This window comes from Arctopsyche grandis, chromosome 5 (assembly GCF_051622035.1).
Source record: "Arctopsyche grandis isolate Sample6627 chromosome 5, ASM5162203v2, whole genome shotgun sequence".
Classification (NCBI taxonomy): Eukaryota; Metazoa; Arthropoda; class Insecta; order Trichoptera; family Hydropsychidae; genus Arctopsyche; species Arctopsyche grandis.
This window is the reverse complement of record NC_135359.1, coordinates 23,062,041-23,081,653: the sequence shown is the minus strand read 5'-3', so window position 1 is coordinate 23,081,653 and position 19,613 is coordinate 23,062,041. Positions and strand designations below refer to the sequence as shown.

The window sequence follows — 19,613 nt, the reverse complement described above, 5'->3', positions numbered from 1 at the left end:
GTAAAAATAATATCGTTTGCTTTCTTGTCACGGAGGCGATTCGTCATCGGGAATATCTTGCTTATTCCTGGCGCAGACTTGTTCTCGCCCTCCGTCCGTGAAACTTTATAATCTCATGATACCACTTGAAGAGAGGCTGAAGCCCCTTCAACCGCCCTTAACAACACTATCGAAAACATTTTTCTTGCTCCACGCTCGAGTGGGACCACCGTTACCTCCCAGGGTATTTCAGAGGCGACCCTACAAGGCAGCGGGACACGATTTCCTCCCTCTCCCTCCCCACCCTTCGAGTGACTGAGTGACTGTTCAAGTGAATGCAAATTGGATAAAAGGAATGAATCAAAAAGTTTCCTTTCCTTTGGACGACCGCGTCTTTTCGGTCTACGGGCGGCAGGGTGACCCACAATATTCCGACTTTTTATGCGAGAAATCCTTTCTCATTTCGCTCGAATATTTTTTATACATATTATATAAATCCTCTCGACGGCAGCGTATTGTATCTCATATGGAGACCGGTGATGCAAAAAATACGCTTGATTGAATATTGTGATTTTTACCGTCGGCGCTTTGATGTTAAACAATTCTTCGTATGAAATTTTTAAACGTGATACAGATTTCAGTAAAAGCCTACATTTTCGTATTTCAACTTGAATTGAATTCATCTGAAATGTTTGACCTTGTATTAATGTAGACGCTGAAAAAAATAACTTGAAAATATACTGAATTGTAACGCAGAAAAAATCATAAAAAAGCATTAATATTTTATCCGGGGCTGTGGAGTCGGATCAAAATTTACTGACTCCAACTCCGGCTTTATTTTATGATTCGACTCCGCCTCCAACTTGAATGATTTTATTAAGATGGACTTTTCTTGCCAACGTATAAAATTATTGAAGTTTGAAGCTCTTTATTTTATGACCTAAAAATCATTATTAATTTTGAACAAATTAAAAAAAAATCAAATTCAAAATATCCTATTTCTGTATATACCAAAACCAAAAATGTTTTTATACAAAATTCAGGCATTTAATTCCTACCTCTTATCTTGACCTAAGTAATAGAAAAACACTTAAAGCATGACTTTTATTACATAGCAAACTGTAAAATGTTAAAATGAACTTCGAACTCCGACTCTACGCTCCGGTTTTATCTCAAAGTATTTTTGTTCAATGAGCACTTTTTAACACATTTTAGCACACAGTATAAATTTAAATTAATTTAATTTGTTTAATACAATAATAAAAGTATATACATATAAAAAATTGTTGAAACAGTTGTTTCTGATAATTTTGCGCCGTTCTGTATTTCTTTTTCTTTTGCGAGAGGTTTTCCTTCGTAAAAGGGGCGACATTCGAGGAAAAAAAATACACTTTGGAAGAGAAGAGCATTTGGGGAGTGCCGCTTTGAATTTTAATAGGACCAAATTACTACCGCCTCGTTACCATTAGGTTACCCACGACAAGACCCAATACCGGGAACTCTATTATAATAATGTGTTTTGAAATATGCATTACTATGTAATAGAATATATATGTATAAGTCGGCGGAATATATTTATAAGACGAAAATGGAATGGGGGGATATTCCGATGGGATGCTTTTACTTTCGCCGAGCGAAGAAAGGAAACGGAAATCTATTCCGACTCGCATATTTCCATTACTCAGTAAAAATACCGACGAATAATAATAATGGTTACTTATTACGAATATCACCATATTCACACACACACACACACACACACACACACACACACACATATGAATTTATTATGTATTCAGACTGGAAAGTGCTCTGAAGATATACACGAGTATTTGCCGAGTTAAAGTAACTTACAACTTTGCCATCTCGTTCGGGGAATACTCAAAAACCGTTCGTTGAGTAATGAAGAAGAGCGCGCGCTCTCTCTCAAATTCAATTCGATTCGAATCACTCTTTCAACGTCTCGGCTTTCTTAAACTTTCAGCGGCCGTAATTGTTTGCATAAAATCACATTCTATCCCGCCAAATTACTACCTAGCCATGTTTAAAGTTTCCTTGCGGTTTTCCAGTACGTTCCAGTCATCACATGAAAAGTTTCCAATCTCCTGTTCGAGAATCTCTCACGTTGTTTACTTTTCAAGTTAATTACCAAACTCCACACACACACACACACACACACACACACACACACACACACTGGCACGCACACGCTCCGGGCGAAAGTATATATTTTCAAAAATAAATTTTCCAGTTAATTGAGTGATATAAAAGATAACCGGTCATTTGCATGTAAAATAAATCCGGTCACGTAAAACCCTCCAGTCTCTCGAGGTCCCTAGCCTCGTCGCCGGTGGTTTTGATATACGACCACACTACGTGATATCATCATAGACCTTGTATTATATATACACATCATGCCATACGGGTTTCTTCGTTGAACGATATATTTTATTAAGGGTGAAAAAGAGCACAAGTAGGTGTGTGTGTGTGTGTGGATGCGTTTTGCATTTCAATGTTAGCGATGAAAATATGCATCGTTGGGTAAACTGTGACAAATGCAGTCGTCGTCATGCAGCATTGCAGACAACGAATGCACCCAGCCATATAGTGGCATTAATTAACAGAATAATTTTGGAGCGTTTATTTTATTATATAAAATCAGTTGTACATTAAGCCGAGCTTATATCTATTCACTATCTTTCAAGTGTAGAATTATGTAGTAGATTTTTATCAAAAAAGTATATCTTCATATGCCTATTTAAAAGCTATAATAATAATAATAGCGTATTTTAATTAAATCATCAGTTTAATGACAGTTCGATTGTAATTTGACATATGAAAATCTATTGTTCTATTACGCAAATTGAAAGCTGAAAGTACGTGAGCTATTTTCTAATTTTATAGAATTGACACTGATAAATCCAACAAATTCGAATATACACATACATATGTAGTTATTTATAATTTAGTTCGAAATTTACTAACCAACTGTGTTCAATTTCAACTGTGGTCAGAAATTTGATTGCACCTCATATGTACATACATACATTTATTTACCGTTTTCTTTTCTGAAATGCAGTGGTGGCTAAATTCGTATTCATATTAAATCATCCTATCAAATTTTAAATTATCAACTTCACATTTATATACTAACGGAATTCAGATAAAATCAGAAATTTAATATACACACCCACACACACCGTTTATTTACATTGATGTGTGTATGATATTAAATAGGAAATCAGTGGTCTGTTTTTTTCCGCGAACGATCTATTTATTCAACTCTTGACGCGTGGGCGTTTTTCGTTTTATTTAACAATTTACACGTATTTACACAACTGTCGAGGGTTGACGCAAATACGCGCACGCGCGTTCGACTATAACCGGTCGTATCGAATAAAGGGTGGCTGTCAGGGGGTGGTGGCGGGCGACAAATATAACCTTTAAGTGTCGAACGGATCTTCTCAAACACGAGATCACGTAAACTTTCGCATTTGTCTGGTCCGCGAGCTGTGTTTGCCCCCTTTTTCCATCGCCCGACCGCCCACTCAACCCCCTAGTATATTGACTCAGGTCTTGAGCGACCGCTTCAACCCCCAGAGCGGCGAGGGGAGGTCGTATTTTTCTTTCGAGGTAAACAAATCTCGTCTCATCACTTAGTGTCGCGGACACCGGAAGCAGGTCACCGATGTTGATCCAACCTCTCACCTCTATCTCTGGGCACAACCTACGAAATATGTCGTCATAAATATTTGATGAAGAATTGAGACGTCACGCTTTTCAGCCTCCCGGGAATGGTCCACGCGAATATTCTGAAATCTCTTATCGAGTGAGATACGGGGGGGATCTAGCCAAATCCGTGGATTCTTTTTATATCTCGAATAGGTATTGACGATACAGCGCGGCCAATAAATAAACGCTGACTGGTGTGAGTTCCCTTCTCTGTCTGTCTCCACACACACATTATCGGATTCATCACGTCCTTGGAAACTCACCGTGGGGTGTGATACACCCCGTCTCGTTCCATCCACGATGGATTGTAAGAAATATCTCTAAGATAGCATCCCATTTTTATCTAACAATATGAGATTGGAATAAAAAGTCCGAACAGTCAAAGTTTTCAGTGTTTATCAGAATATTATCATCGTACATATATGATCTGAGCATACTCAATTCACAACCATCTAATCCCAACATCTAAGCCTTGTACGTACCTTTTACAACCCTCTTGGATACAATTTGATCATTTAGTTCATTCTTCTAACTATATGACCGCCCATTGCCATTTCAATCTCTTCTTTCGGCCTACCACCGTCACACTTTTTGTCCACGCATTTCTTGTCATCTTATCCTCGTTATACCAAATATTGTTTTTTTGAGTGAACATTTTGGCATTCAATGGCCCGATACGTCATTACTGGCAATAAACATTGTTTAAACACATTTCTTCTTCATACAAAGCGGCATTTTTTTATTTAAAAACAGATTTGATTCGTCTTATAATGGACTTTCAATTATAACGGATAAATGAAATGAAATATTTATTATATTATAATATAGATGTCATTTAAACACATACATAATTTGTCATTCAAAATGTTTACAGTCAGCATTTAATAATTGTATGAAATAATATATATAAAAACGAACGCGATGTATGTATGTATGTGGGTATGTGGCGGACACGTAGACCAGTATGGAGATTTTAAAAAAAAGTTTGAATGCTAGGGGTATTCGTTATGCATAGGGGTGTGGCGTGACCCCCGATCGTGTCTAGGAGACGCGGGATAAGGGGGGAAGTGGGAATCTGAGCGTCTGACATGTGCTCCTGATATTGAGCGAGTTGGAACGGGTGGGGTCAGCATCTACGTAGAGCCCACACACACACATTCATTCATTCATCATTTTTATGCGGGCGAAAGGGGCATTATGTAATACGCGCGCGCGCCTATAAATTAACTTACACTGTATTTATATATAACACATATGACAACTTTATTTTAATTCGTGTATCAATTCCTTTCCGAAGCCACCCTTTGAAATCAACGGGCACAACACTATTATATAATAGTAAAAATTAATAGATTGGATTTGATGGTCCTTGAGAATGTAGAGGTACATATGTGAATACAAGTGAATGTTTTAAAAAAATTGAACTACTCCCCAGGCCGTTGTGCGTAATGGAAATTTTCAGAGGTGAGACGGCCATCTTAGAAGACGAGCGCAGAATACAATGCGTGCGAAAATTGCGAATATTTTCCAATCTACCACGCAATTTTCGCGCAGATAAATCGCCGTTGACGACACGTCGTCTTCGCTACGCGACAAATTCTATCACGAGCAGTAGTGCGCTAAACAGTGTGCCATTTTTCAAACACCCCGGTTTTATTGCGCTAGTTTTCCGTGGTATATATTAACGTTTTATTTTACTTTCACGGTCGCGGTGGAGCTAGTGGGGTCGGTTTATTTTATATTTTTTTCCCTCCTTCGCATTCTAAATCACGGCGTTAAGTCAATGTAAATGCGGCAATTTCCCGGATTTCCATCAGAGTGATGCCCGCTGGTGAGGTTTCTCTTGTCCGGTAATGGCGGCAATACCTCACCCGACTGCTAACGTGTGAAAATGCCAAATTATTCACACTAAACCTCCCATACACCCATCAGATATAACTAAATTCGAAACATTAAACGTATACGAAAGATTTTATATACACATACCTACATACATACATATTACATACATACATACATGTTCGAACACATTTTTGCAAATGTTTTTCGATCGTAACTACCTACATACATATATGTATGTAGTATGTCTAGTCAGGAAATTCTGAAATGATTTTCCTCAGCCTCCTAGAAAAAAATTAAGGAAAAGGGACCGTGATTTTGTATAGAGACTGTATAGGATTTTTTTATTATATAAATATTAGTCAAAATTGTGTGTAATTAGAATATAATATATTAAAGTTAAAAAAAAGTATTTATATGTAATGTAATCTTTGAATCTTTAGAAATGTATCGACCTGGTTTGTTTATTTTATAGTGTTTTTTTCGTATTATATTTAGAATTTCAATATACCTACGGTAGTAGTGATAAATCATCGTACAAAGTCGGATGTGGGATCATTTTTTTGAACGTCAAATCAAAATCTTTTCCGCCGACTAATTCAGAAGTTTTCCTCCCCTACGATTGACGCAAAATGAAAATTTATGGCTTGTTTATGTAAGTTGGTGAAGAGTCTATCATTTATTTTTCATCGGATAACCGTTTCCGCTACATCAACTCACGATTTTCTCATATTTCACCCTGACTTCCTGTAAATATTATTTTGTTTTTATTTCCATTTATTTTTTCTTGCGGACGCCTCTTTCCCGTCTACGTTTTCGTTTAGATCGCGCACTTCCACCAATTTTCCACTCGCTTAATCGCCGATGTACCAACTGCGCAACCAGAAGCGAGAGAGAGAGAAAAAAGAGTAAACATCGATTTTCTTTTCAAACGGAGCGAATTGCAAACGGGCATTGATCGATCGTCACTTTCGGTTTAGTTTTCGCACTTGGAAATTCACTTTTAAGGCAATGTCGCCCCCGATTAATGTATGCTTCTATCGGAACGCCATTAAGTTTGACTCGCTCACCTCAGCCGCGGCATTAATTAAATTGACTTTCTTCTGCCGAAATTAAATGAACATTCCTGAGGAAATTTTCCACCTCTCCCCCTCTTACTTATCTGCGTACCTCCCTACAATTCGCCTTCTTCGACAAAAAGTGAGAAGGGAGTCGACTTAGCGAGGCGCCCTCCAATGTATAGGCTTAACGTTCCACTTAGGCGAACGCTTTTAATATAGGCCAAACACCTTATACAACTGCCTTAATTGATTTTTGAATACTCGAACGATAGCATCGACTTTGAACTCAAAAGTGAACCAAGCCCCACATACACGTTACGTCAGAGGGCAATGGATGCGAAGTACCAATTATTCAAGGCGATGTTTTGAAGATTGCGGTTAATCAGAAAGCTTTTAAACTTATTACTCTTTAATATTACCAAAACTGCATTCATAACTGAAGTTGACTAAATTGTGGACTTCCTTCACTATTATGCTTCTTAGAACGCGATACATACATATCTTCTTCGACTTCTTCTGTGTAAACTCTGAGATCCAATTATCGTTCGTAGCTACGAATTTTTAATCATTTAAATCCCCCATACTAAGTAAAAAGCTCTGATTCCTTCTGGAAGACTTCTGGTAGACTTATGTCTACCAACTTATTATTTTTCAAATGCATACATATACACCTTTTCTATCTATCTATTGTTTTATCTTATTCTTGGTCTGATTGTCTTTTTCTTAGTCTCATTATCTTTTTTTCTCGCCTTTAGCTAAGGCATCCAGTTAAGCACACTCAGTTTAATACTCCCAATTTAGTTGTGCTATTATTTTTGCAATATTAATTGAATGATCAATTTACTTCTCCATCATCTGAAATAAAGCAAATAAGTATGTCTGTATAGTTTCAAATCGATCAAAAGTGTTGTAGTGGTTCAAAAATAGACCAAAAATTTCCATCCACTAACAAATTTCTAGTGAAACTAACAAAAAGCTTTTAAAAATCACACCTATTTTAACACTATTCTTCTTCAGGAAATGTATCAGTAAAAATTTACACATCTCTTCACTTTTCATCTAATATCCTTCTTTGTGTGATTCAACGTGTCGTCAATGAGAAAGTAAACTTCAAACGACATGTACAGTACAGAGATATAGAGAGGGTTATTTAATCCGCAGCTTCCCATGCATCCAACAGTCCATACAATTGACCGAGACGTCTTATTTTAAGCGACCAGAACAATGCGACGGTTTCCAAGCTCCGCTTTGGCAAAGTTAGTTTAGTATCGCATTGTGACCGGCTTGAAGCTATCACAGTTTACCTTTTCATGCTGCAAACATCATTGTGCACCCCTCTGTCATCTCCTGCTCTTTGTGCTTGCTTATAATCTCCACTGCAATATTTTGCACACTAAGGATTTTGAAAACTGAAGTCGATCAGAGTGAACGATCTCTTCGGCTATTTTTTTTTCACCTGTGAATGTTGTACGGTCGTAATGAATGATGCACCGTTGTATCAACTTTATAGCGCACGTGTGCTCCCGAATACCAAGGGGTAAGTTTGGTATATTGCTCAACTTCGAAGTATCCAACGTGTTACTCCCCTCCATCCTACCCCCATGGGAAAACTTCATTTCTTATTAAGTGCTCCATTGATTTCGGAACGGATAAGTTTTGAATTATTTCAGTTTGCAGTTTTTGCTCCAGAAGAAGGAAGAAGTTACATAGTTTCAGTAACGAACACGCGAATAGTTTCGAATAGGGGAGGAAATTTTGAACTGAGAACATCCCTCTTCTACTTCACATTTCAATATGGTACAGATACACGTACATATTTCAAGACCTTGCTTTATGTTACTGGAACGTTGGGATGGCTTTTGGTAGGACACGTTTTCGTCTGTAATAAAATAGGTGATGAAACACTCGCGCTGAGGAGTTTCGTATTATCTTTTATGACTTGAAAGCAATCCTTGAAGGACTGACTATGCATGCCACTTGCTGTAATGTGCTCTGCACATTCCTTAATTACTTAGAACACAATCAAAGGAAGTGCAATTTAAAGATATTATTATCGTTACAAATGAATTGCTGAATGAAATTCGCCTTTTCAACCAATAAAGAAAAGATGTCGCTTTTAAAGTACTGCAACTTTCTCCCCTGCTGTCCATGCCGAAGAAAAGGGCAAGATGGGCGGGTAACTTCTCTCTGAAATCGCTCTGTAAAATTAAATTATTGAAAAGCAACGAAAAGTGTATGGGAGGGGAATTTCTCCAATAAATTCAATAAAAGGGAAGGTTCATTAATGGATTTTTTACTGCGAAAAACAGGTGGAGGGGAGTTGAGACGCTTCTCTCCTATGTTAAAATCGTACTCCACTGTTGAAAAAGAGCGCACTCGTTTTTACACTGGATCCAATGAATAATTCATAACTTTAAAAGCGATTTTATTGCAATTAGATGTTCCTTCCTTCCTTCCTTCCTTTTTATTTTGTGCGTATCTTAGAATTCTCGACACCTACGCGCGCAAAGCATACTCACTTCGACAAGACGACAATTTTATTTTTCAATAAGGGAAATTCATGAAAATAATAATACCTTGGCTATTCAAATGCCATCAAATCAACAAGCTTTTCCAGCTGAATTTCCAGATTTATAATAAAATCGAAATATAAATACGTAATTGGCAGACTTTGCCGTACATACATACAATTATATTATACATACATACAATTATAATATTTGCCTCGGTTTGAAATACGGGATGAAATAATATCGCTAATTTTGAGACATTAGCGAACATCTAAATAAATTAGTAGGCAAACTTACTTCTATGAATATATGTACATACATTATCAATAAGCGATTGAATCGTTGATTTCAAATATACATAGATAGTTACATAACAACATAAATCAAACCGCTTACCAAGTTTTGAAAAATGTAAAGCGGCAATAAATTTAGTTAATATTTTTTTAAAACACAATTTTATATGAAATCTTCCCAACAATTATTATAATCCAAATAATGCAAACTTTACAGGAGATACTCTATGTACATATACCTACATACATACGTATTTATAAATCACTAGCGAATTACCCGGCTTTTGCCCGGGCCCCTTAACCCTGAACTTCGACATCCCAAGTTTGGCACCACCAAATTTAGTAGTTATAAATCGAAAACTGTAGATTTGCATAGCGGAAACAAACAAGCAAGCATACACATCTATTAAAAAAGAAGATATATACCTATTCATTTTTATTTTTTATTTTTAATATTTTACATAATAATGAAGTGGACATACACAATTTTAAAAAATGTGTTGATTTGACTTGTAAGATATGTTCGTTTTATATTAGGTTGGTAATAATTATTTTATGGGTTGATTAGGCAACGATTTAATCGCGCGTGGACATTTGGCCAAATGGACACTTACTGACGGACATTAAGCCGAACGGACATTTGAGTGAAATTATGAATTATTTAAACTTATTTAATTGAAAATATCAGTGGAGATAATTATTTTATTTATCCCTTTTTTCATATAATATTATAAATAAATTTAAACAATTGAGTCGTTATATTTGAAAGTGGCGGAAGTCCAATTTTCAGTTTCAAAAACACCATTTCTGTTTGACTTAATTCACAAATTGTAATCACTTATTTTAATTCGATATGTCCAGAATCTAGGAACAGCAGAATATACATATTACAGGCCACTAGTATTTTTAAATATTGTTAAACGCAAAACATTATATTAAATGTTTTGCGAGATATTTTTCGAAATTAAGAAAAGTGGACTTATGCCACTATTTATTAAAACGGCTCAATTAATATCTTCATTCTACCAATTGTCAATCGGTCGAATGTCTGTCTGTTCGGCCAAATGTCCGTCAACTGATTTCATCACATATGGAGTTTGAATTGTGCAATTCATTGTCAAAATGAATTATCTCAAAGTATCATTTGAATTATCAGGACGGAAATATGGTTAGTTTGAAATTTTTACAAAAAAATTGACAAATATACCTAAACATGTATACTAGATTAGCTCGTTTAATAGTTTGGGATCTACATACAACTTGACGTTTTTAACACCAGCACCCAGAACATATGTACATAATTATCGTAATAAGCTCATCAACTTTTTCAATAGTGCATTCCGGAGAGGTGTACTACTAGAAAATTGAATGGGTGTGAGCGCGCGTCGTAGACCTCCAAAAAATGAATGTAAATCTAGAATTATTCAACATAATTAATTATTGAAGAGAATAAATTAACACGTTTCACCGGCGGGGTTGTGTATATGGGCGTAATAACTCGGTATTCCCGAGATGCCTGCGAGCTGATGTGACGCCTAGGAGCTGCCGTAATGCTTCGCTTAACCGGTGTTGATTTATTTGCGAGGGGGTAAACAGAATTCATAAATAGGCCGTCGAGGCGAAATAATAAGAGCTCGACCGTAGTATACATATATGCATGCACACGTATGTATGCCATGGGCATATACCAGGAGGGGAGGGATCCCAAAGAGAGGAAACAAACGCAGAACAAGAACGAAACAAACGGAATGCGTTAAGAGGTTGAGCTCGTCGGACAACCAAAGGTACACACACACACACAACACACAATAAGATGCGGCCCTCCTTGCTCGCGCACCCAGAATATTTATGTCTCAATTCAATAAAACGCTATTATTTCATTTTGAACCCGTTCTGCTGCTCGCCGGCTTGCTTCTGTTTAATTTACCTCAAATGAATGTCTGTCCACCTCCGAAAGAGAGTTCTTGCTACCTCGGGCGGTGCTACCGATTTACATACCCAACGAGTCCACTTGCACGCTCAGCGGTCGACAACTTCAATCTCGCCCTGGTTGGACTATAAAAACCCCTATTTATCTCATTGTCGTAAAGGCTAACACACGTGAGTGCAACTTTGTGACGCTGCAGTGAGCAACAAAGTTGCCCAGTTGACTGTGTGCAACTTGATGCGCTTTATACTATGCATTTTATTAGTTCATTTTAAACAAGTCGATCCATAAATGAATGTATCTTTATTGATTAAATCACAACGCAAAGATACGAACTAGCAATATTGTATGATTATTCCATCTTCACAAAAGGTGTTCTCTTCCAAGTCACAAAAACGTATGCTTCTACACCAAAAGATATAGTGCTAAAATCCTGATGAAACAAATTATCAATTAAATCAAATTTTATTCATGATGACTAAACAAAATTGATATCACCTAATCATACATCATAAACATTTAATCCCCACGCGTTTTTAAAAACTGATTTATTTTATTATTTTATGCCATCATCCTTCAGAAATTGCCTTCTTTACGATAGTCCATTTATGGTTGAATCATATTTTATCAATAGAAGGCGAAGTTTATATTGACGTTGTTTGTTTTGTGTTTCGTATTTACATAGTTACTTCATATTTTATTTTATTTTTGACATAATATACCAAGAAGGTCTAACAGGTAAACCCCAATTCGCCTTCCTGACCAATTACAAACATCGCAGCATTTTTTACTACATAAATCGCTGAATTTTGAGATGCTGAAAAACTCAAAACTAATTAATTAATCAATATATAGAAACATCTGTGGATTTAGACTTGTACATTAATTTTATTGTACATAAATCAAATTCAGATAGTGGTAGAATTGTTTTTGCCAATTTGATGGAGGAACAGTTTTAATAATGACATCAGATAAATTAGCAAACTATGATAGTAAACGATCGACTTAGAGTCACAATTATCCAAATCTGACCAGCAGCATTAAAGATTAGCACAGGATGGAACCGGGCAACCTCTCGGTGCTTAACATAAACGCAACCACCGAGCCATGCTGCTGGCTATTGATTGTGCGACAAGATTGTGGAATTCCTATTCATGAGCTCCTATTCTAAAATGAAAATGTAATTTTCTGCAAATATTACTTGTTCCATTAACATGTTGCCAAATCATACGTGAAGTTATTAAGATATTAAATTAAGATTCGGTAGCCAAATTATTCATCATAAAAGACCAAGTCGCTTGTTTTGACGTTGAAGTTTTTTTTTTGCTATGTTTGGTCTCCGATACATTAAATATTTTGCTATCGATAGATAAGTTGCGAATTCTTTACCGAACTAAAATCACACCGAGACGTTTGAATACCGTTATAAAATTGATTGACGCCGTAATGGATGGTACCATATTAAGGTATCATGTTGTTGTGTTCATTTTGGACCACAATGACGAATTCGCCTTCTTCAATTTCAATAACAATCGACAATAGTTGGTAAAAAAAAACACAATATAAATAAATAGTTCATCCTAGTATGGCGGGTAATTTATTTTCGATAGTTGTTATATTGAGGCATTTTTCTTCCGAGGAAGAAGGAAACGCGCATTGCTCCTCTCTACGGGTTGGGGAAGTGTGGGATGCTTAGGGGGAGGGTTTGGGTGAGAAGAAACCACTTTCGCGGCACACCCCTCTCTCCTAGGCGGATTGATTCATTGGCAGATAATTTATATTTCACAATGAAGCCACACAAGTTGGACCTTTCTTTATTAGAGCTTGGAAACCCTCATGTCAATGCTGCAGAATAGAAGATTTATTCCCAGTATTATAACTTATGATTTTTTATTGACATAAAGATTAACTCTTTCTCTCTGGGGAGAATTCCTTCACTATCCTCGATAAGTTTTCCGTATTGCCGGCGAGGTCACGGCAAGATATAATTTGAATTGCTTTTTATTAAAATATAATATACGTATATTCTCATAAAATTTATTCCCTGTTGTATAAAATATGTGCATTATAAAGCCGACATTCGTAATTGCGCAAAATAAAAACGCGATCGCATAGAACTCGTTTCCTTTGAAGAATTGCCGCATAAAATGCCATAATTTAAAAATTAGCGGTTAAATCCACAATAAGACTGCGTTTTTTCGTACGAATGGGGTAAATAAGTACGATTTTATAGTGGAATTTTTGAAGCGTTCAAACTAATAACATGCGGCTCGGAACAAAGAAATAAGTCACGCGAATCCTATTCAAATGGTTTTCTTTCTACATACATACATACATATGTTATATGTGGATTTTTGCTATGTATATTCTGTTTCTTTCAATTATTCGATTGCTATATGTAATTTTACAAGGTGTAACCGAAACTAAAAATTTTAACCGAGTTCTTTGAAAGTCTAGACTAGGTTAACGAGAAAAGTTTGGCCATTATTTCCCGAGCAAACAGTGTCTCTATAAAGATATTTATTCCCGTACTTTTTTCCTACTAAATCAATACACTTAACTCTTTTTTCACAATAACAAACCTTTGCTTAATTTCAATTTACATTTTTTTTAATGCGAAACTGGTCAGGTGTTGAATCTTCTTTTTTATGGTAGCTGCAATTACCGTCGACCGAACGTTGGCAAAGCCTTAAGGCAGATTCGAACCGAGACCAATATCGCTATTGCATGCCGGAGAGAATGGATTCTGAGCACAAAGCGGCTTCTGAGGAAAGTTATCTCTTCTCAGTGCGCGTTTATGAATAATTAAGCCAATTATGCAAAAGGAAATGCCATTAAAACTGCCTTTCATCTCTTTTGTATCGACATGTTATATGTATTACTACCACAATGCAGCCGAATGTTAATAGCGGTATTTTTGTTATTTTCAGTTCCCTGGATGTCAGGAGGCGTGTCGGTTCCACGCAGAAGCATCAACTAGAGCGCAGCAATCTCAACCTGTCATCCACACTAAAGGAGAAGGAGTTGTGCGTGTGTCAGGTGCTTTGGCACGCTGGCCTCCTCCCACAACCCAACCTGGAGCACCCCTCGTCTATGTAGTGATGCGACGATCAGCCAACGGACCTTGGAGGCAGATCATCCAGACTATAGACTTAGCCACCAGGGTACCGGCCAACAATGGTGGCGCTCTCCTCAGAGTTCTCGTCGTCGATCCTCAAGGCCTCGTCACCATATACAGCCCGGACGAGTCATACAACAAACAAGATTTATCGCTTAAAAAGAAGAAGAAGATCAACACTGAAATCAGAGCCACTACTCCTGAATCCATGATGACGGATCCAGTCGACCAGTTGTGGACTCTGAAGGAGGTGTCGCTCATCCACCAAAAAGTGCTCGTCATAGGTGAGATAGCATGGGAGCCGAGGACAAGCAAAGGTGTATATTTAGTGACGTGGGAGGTGGATGGCGGTGGTTTGAAAGGAAATCTTTTCACCGATTCCACTTGCGTCACGCTATCTCTGTGGCCCGACACAATTTATCACATTCAAGTGGAACTAGTCTCGAGGAGACCAGGCATCGACAACGAAAAGTCGGAAATGATGACCTTAGACACGGGACGGGCTTTGAAAGTATCTACCGAGAGTATGGAAGACGTTAAGATACTACCAGACTCAAACAAAAGGTCGACTGAAGACCAAGCGGAATCTGTGGATCACCTGTACTCCGTGTTCGTCAGCTCCATGAGAGGAGAGCACATGTCCAACGGAAGACAGAACATGGAGCTGATGCTTGGGTGTACTACGGCTGTAGTAATGTTCGTCGCCATGTTGGTGATTTTGATTTGGCGTTTCAAGCGCCAAGGCACTTTCCCCGGTACTAATGTGTACGTGGGCGATTCCAGCATCAGAAGTAAGAAGTTGGTGGAGGACTTCCTGCCCGTCCATGGCTTCCAGCCCATCCTGACCATGGTGTCGGACGATCCAATCAAATCCCGAGGAGTTTGCTCCGCATCGACTAGTCCTGCTCATCCGGCACGACAGGAGCGACGTCCTGAAGTCCAGGTCTGACGTCATAGTCAGGGATCTCTGATGCTCTTCGACGACAAGGATGTAACGGTTTAAAGTGAAAAGTTCCTAAAGGATATTTTTAATTTCGATTCGTTTAATTTTATTTTACTAAGGAATGGTTCTTAGCAATGTATGTGGCAATTTATGATGGACCATCACATGTACGTGAAGGGGAAAATTTCACATCCAATCAGATAATATTATATAAATCTATATGATTAAAATTAAACAAAATTTCAAAATATAAAATCATTCTCACAAGTGTTTGGTGTGCGATGCCAAAATATTAAGTGATATCGACTGTTAAATTTAGGACCAATTTGTCGCATCTTCGAATGGTCAAAGTGTGATCTGTCCAATTTTAGGTATGTGTGTTGGGGAAACCATCCCTTGTAAAGGGTCAAATGTAAATTTAAACTATAAATATAAATAATTAAATACCAAATAAGATGAGCTAGAATGCTCTCTTGTGTTTTATATTTAAATTAATAATTGAATTTTTGTATGGACTCGACGAATAGTGTGAACAAGTTTTAGTGGTGAAGAACTTTCGTTGTGAAATGTGACGTTGTAACATCTTATGAAAACGATATATAGATCATATTTTTTTTTCGTATAACAACCAAAATATATTCTAATTTTCTAAATAATTCATGTATAAATTTTAACGTTATTTTAAATGCGTGCGTTCTCAGCATTCGTAATATACATATACTTCGTGGTCGCAATCATTTCATACATATGTATAAACCGTCCCTGATATTTTACAAAAGTCAATGAGAATTTCTTTATGTACATACATACATATATGTACATGAAATTCTTAACTTTGCTCATTGTCCTGTTCTAATTTGTGCATTAGAACTTACATATATGTATGTATAGTAATGTCATTTGTATTTTTTAATTTCTTTATACCTGAATATAGCTCAAGTCATGTATGAAAAAAAATTAAAATCATATCTGAATTATAGGCCTATATTTAATCGACTTCTGTATTATGATATACAGAATAAAAATAAATGTAAAAAAACAAGTACATATATTCTTCAAATTAAAATCTGTTAATCATAAGTTTTGTAATTGAACAAAATGATTTAATTACTATCCCTTAAGTATTTAACAAATATTTATGAAAAAAGCGATTTCTTCTGCTTGCTTTTGTGAATGGATTTAGTAATTATAGTCAATAAGATTAATGTATTGTACATTACATATGTGAACATTATATGCTTTGATTCGAACTTGCTATATATGTATGTATATCTGAATTGACGTTTGATTTTTGAATTTGTTTATCGATGAAAATGGTCTAACCCCTATATATTTTTACACGTAAAATTAACGTTGCGATAATGTCGATACACCAATGATTATGTAGAAGGCGATTACGACTACTTTGTAATCATCGTCTTATTGAAATGTGAATGCTGATAATAAAACGATACGATTGATATGTAAATAGGCTCTTTCTTACCATAATCTTAATTAAATTATGATCTTTTTTTTTCACAAGAAGAATGTAAATTTTATGTAAAAAAGAAACTAGTCTTTTAAAAACAAATAAGAAATCTCTCATTTTTTAAATTTTTTTTTTTGTTTTATTATTTCATGAAAACAAATCTCATTTTTATTTTAAAAATGTGCCTAAACACAGAAATAGCCTGTTCGCGAATTTCTTTATTTTTTCAAACATTTAAAGTTTCAGCACTTAAAAAATTCAATCTACAATTGCATACGTAGACTTTGCTGTGAGTCTTTAGTGAAAATTTCGTAAAATTAGATTCCATGTTTTTTTTTAATAAATAAATTAATGTATAGTGTAGTTTAAAACATACATATATATATAATTGTACCTAACTTACCACTAAAGTATGAATGCCGACTGGATTATTTTTATAATTATTGCATTTAAAGTATTTATGTCAGAATGCTGTACAGTTAATAGGTTTACAAATTTAATAATTTCACTCCTTAATTATTTTTTTTAATTTATTTGTGCAAATAATTAAGTTCCCATCTTCAGCATTTTTTATGACGACTTGTAAAACAATAGTAGATGAAATTCGTGAAAAAAAAATACTAAAAAAAACACATGTAAATATTAAAAATCACATTTTATTTTATATTTTCGAATTATATTATAAAATAGATATAAATACAAATAAATAAAATGCTGAAGATGAGAAGAAGTGATGTATTCGATATTTTTGATTTTTAAGAAGTATAGAAAATACATACAATATTTGTAAACGTTAAGTGTATTGTAAACAAATAAAAAGGAAGAATGTATCATTGTAAATATAGATGTAACCTTTACATGAATGAACGAAAATGCTGCAAATAAAGTAATAATGAATAAATTAAATATATCAGTGGTAGCACGCCATCTTTCATTTGACACACACACACCCATCTTGAACCGATCCCAAAAACATTTCACCCACACGAGTAAACACCGCAATTGACAACAACGAAACAAACAATTAACAGTTGAAAGATAGTGCACATAAATAGTGAAGTTTCAACAAAAGGTCTAATCGGTGCACGCGCTCACTCCAAGAATGCGTCTCGGACCGTGGAGCATTTCAGTTTCCCAGCCGGACCCATTTATTCTAAACAAAAGTAATTATAAACAAACAAGCTTTATGTAAATCAGACACATCGTAAACGATCCACCACCTAGGCTTTCGGATACATATTTTTTTTCTGTGAATCCACGACAATAATGACCCCATAAATTTTAATGACCCGTCCACACCGGGCGAATAATTTAGAGTCCCGACCTGAGCGCACAAACACAAGCTAATTTATTACGTCTTTAATTTATGCATTTCGATTCATTTTGTTTATATATGTATGTATGTATGTACACATGTACATACATGCATGTGTATTATCAAGAAGAAAATAAAACGGCGCACTGGAATCAACTGCTCCGGGCAATGAAATGCCAAAACCAACATCAACAAATTTAACCAAGGAATTATAAAATAACCAGAAACCAGTGCACTTGATAAAAAAATAGTAAAAACAAAATGTTTTTTAACAACTAGCCTCTTCCATATTTTGTTTATAAAATTAAGACAATATATAAAAAATAAATATATATAAACAACCTAAGTACTGAAATATAAAAAATAATTATAAAATAAATAAAAAGACAATTTAAACAATATTTCCATAGAAAATGGACGACAATATAAACTATAAATATATGAAATGTGTCGGATTTCATGATTAGGATTTCAATCAAAAAGATTTCAATGATTGGGATTTCAATCAAAATTATGATCCCGGCTTAAACTAATGTAATTAAATATATCACTAAGAGGCTTGGGCCGCGTAAGTACGTATGTAATGATATGAAGGCGGCCCAAACCTCTTAGTTATATATTTAATTAAATAAAGAAAATAATAAACAGGAGTCGGAGTCGGTTGACTTTTTACAACTCCTACTGTAGTTGAAATGCTCCGAATCCACGACTCCGACTCCACAGCACTGCTAGGAATAACCAGTGTGATGAACAGACTTAGGCGGCCAGGATGCTTTTACCCACAAAAATGGTTCAATATTGACAATAGTGAACCATTTTTTGTGGGTAAAATGGTTCACTATTATCAAACTTTTTTTTGCTGTCTTGCTTTGTAGGACAATAGTTATTGATAATAGTTAAGCATTTTTTATGCATAAAAGAATCCATTAAAGTTATCATAAAAGTTATCAATTAAATAATCAGTTAGCAGCATAGCTTGGTGGTTGCGTTAATACTAACCACCAAAAGGTTGCCAGGTTCGATCTCGTGGGTTGACCTCGATTTAAAAAAATTTATTCCGAGTTTTATCTGTAGATATATTTTGTGATTGATTTATTTGGTCAGACCTGGATGTTTGTGAATACAAATCGATCGTTTCCTGTCAGAGTTTGCCAATTTATCTGATTTCGTTGTTGAAACGGCTCCATATCGAATTGGCAAAAGCCCATCCTACCCACTATGATTTCAAAATAATCTATAAATGTATGTATATACATACATATGTACAAGTTTAATACCATATATATATCACTCGGGGGCAGCTCGACAACATCTTAGGAAAATATAAAATAGGTCCCACTGTACCGCTATTCCCAAGCACCGATATAGATAAATAAAAACATAAAATAAATAATATCTAGCGGAAATATATCTATATCGTTTATTCAT

General features: G+C 35.6%; 1 protein-coding gene across 1 annotated transcript in view; it reads left to right on the top strand.

Moving 5' to 3' along the window:
* Positions 1–19,613, top strand: part of LOC143912377 (uncharacterized) — a 334,563-nt gene that overhangs the window by 311,078 nt on the left and 3,872 nt on the right. The window contains exon 4 of the mRNA XM_077431657.1: positions 14,272–15,402. Within this exon, the coding sequence (XP_077287783.1) occupies positions 14,272–15,402 (1,131 nt within the window). The remainder of the gene's footprint in view (positions 1–14,271; positions 15,403–19,613) is intronic.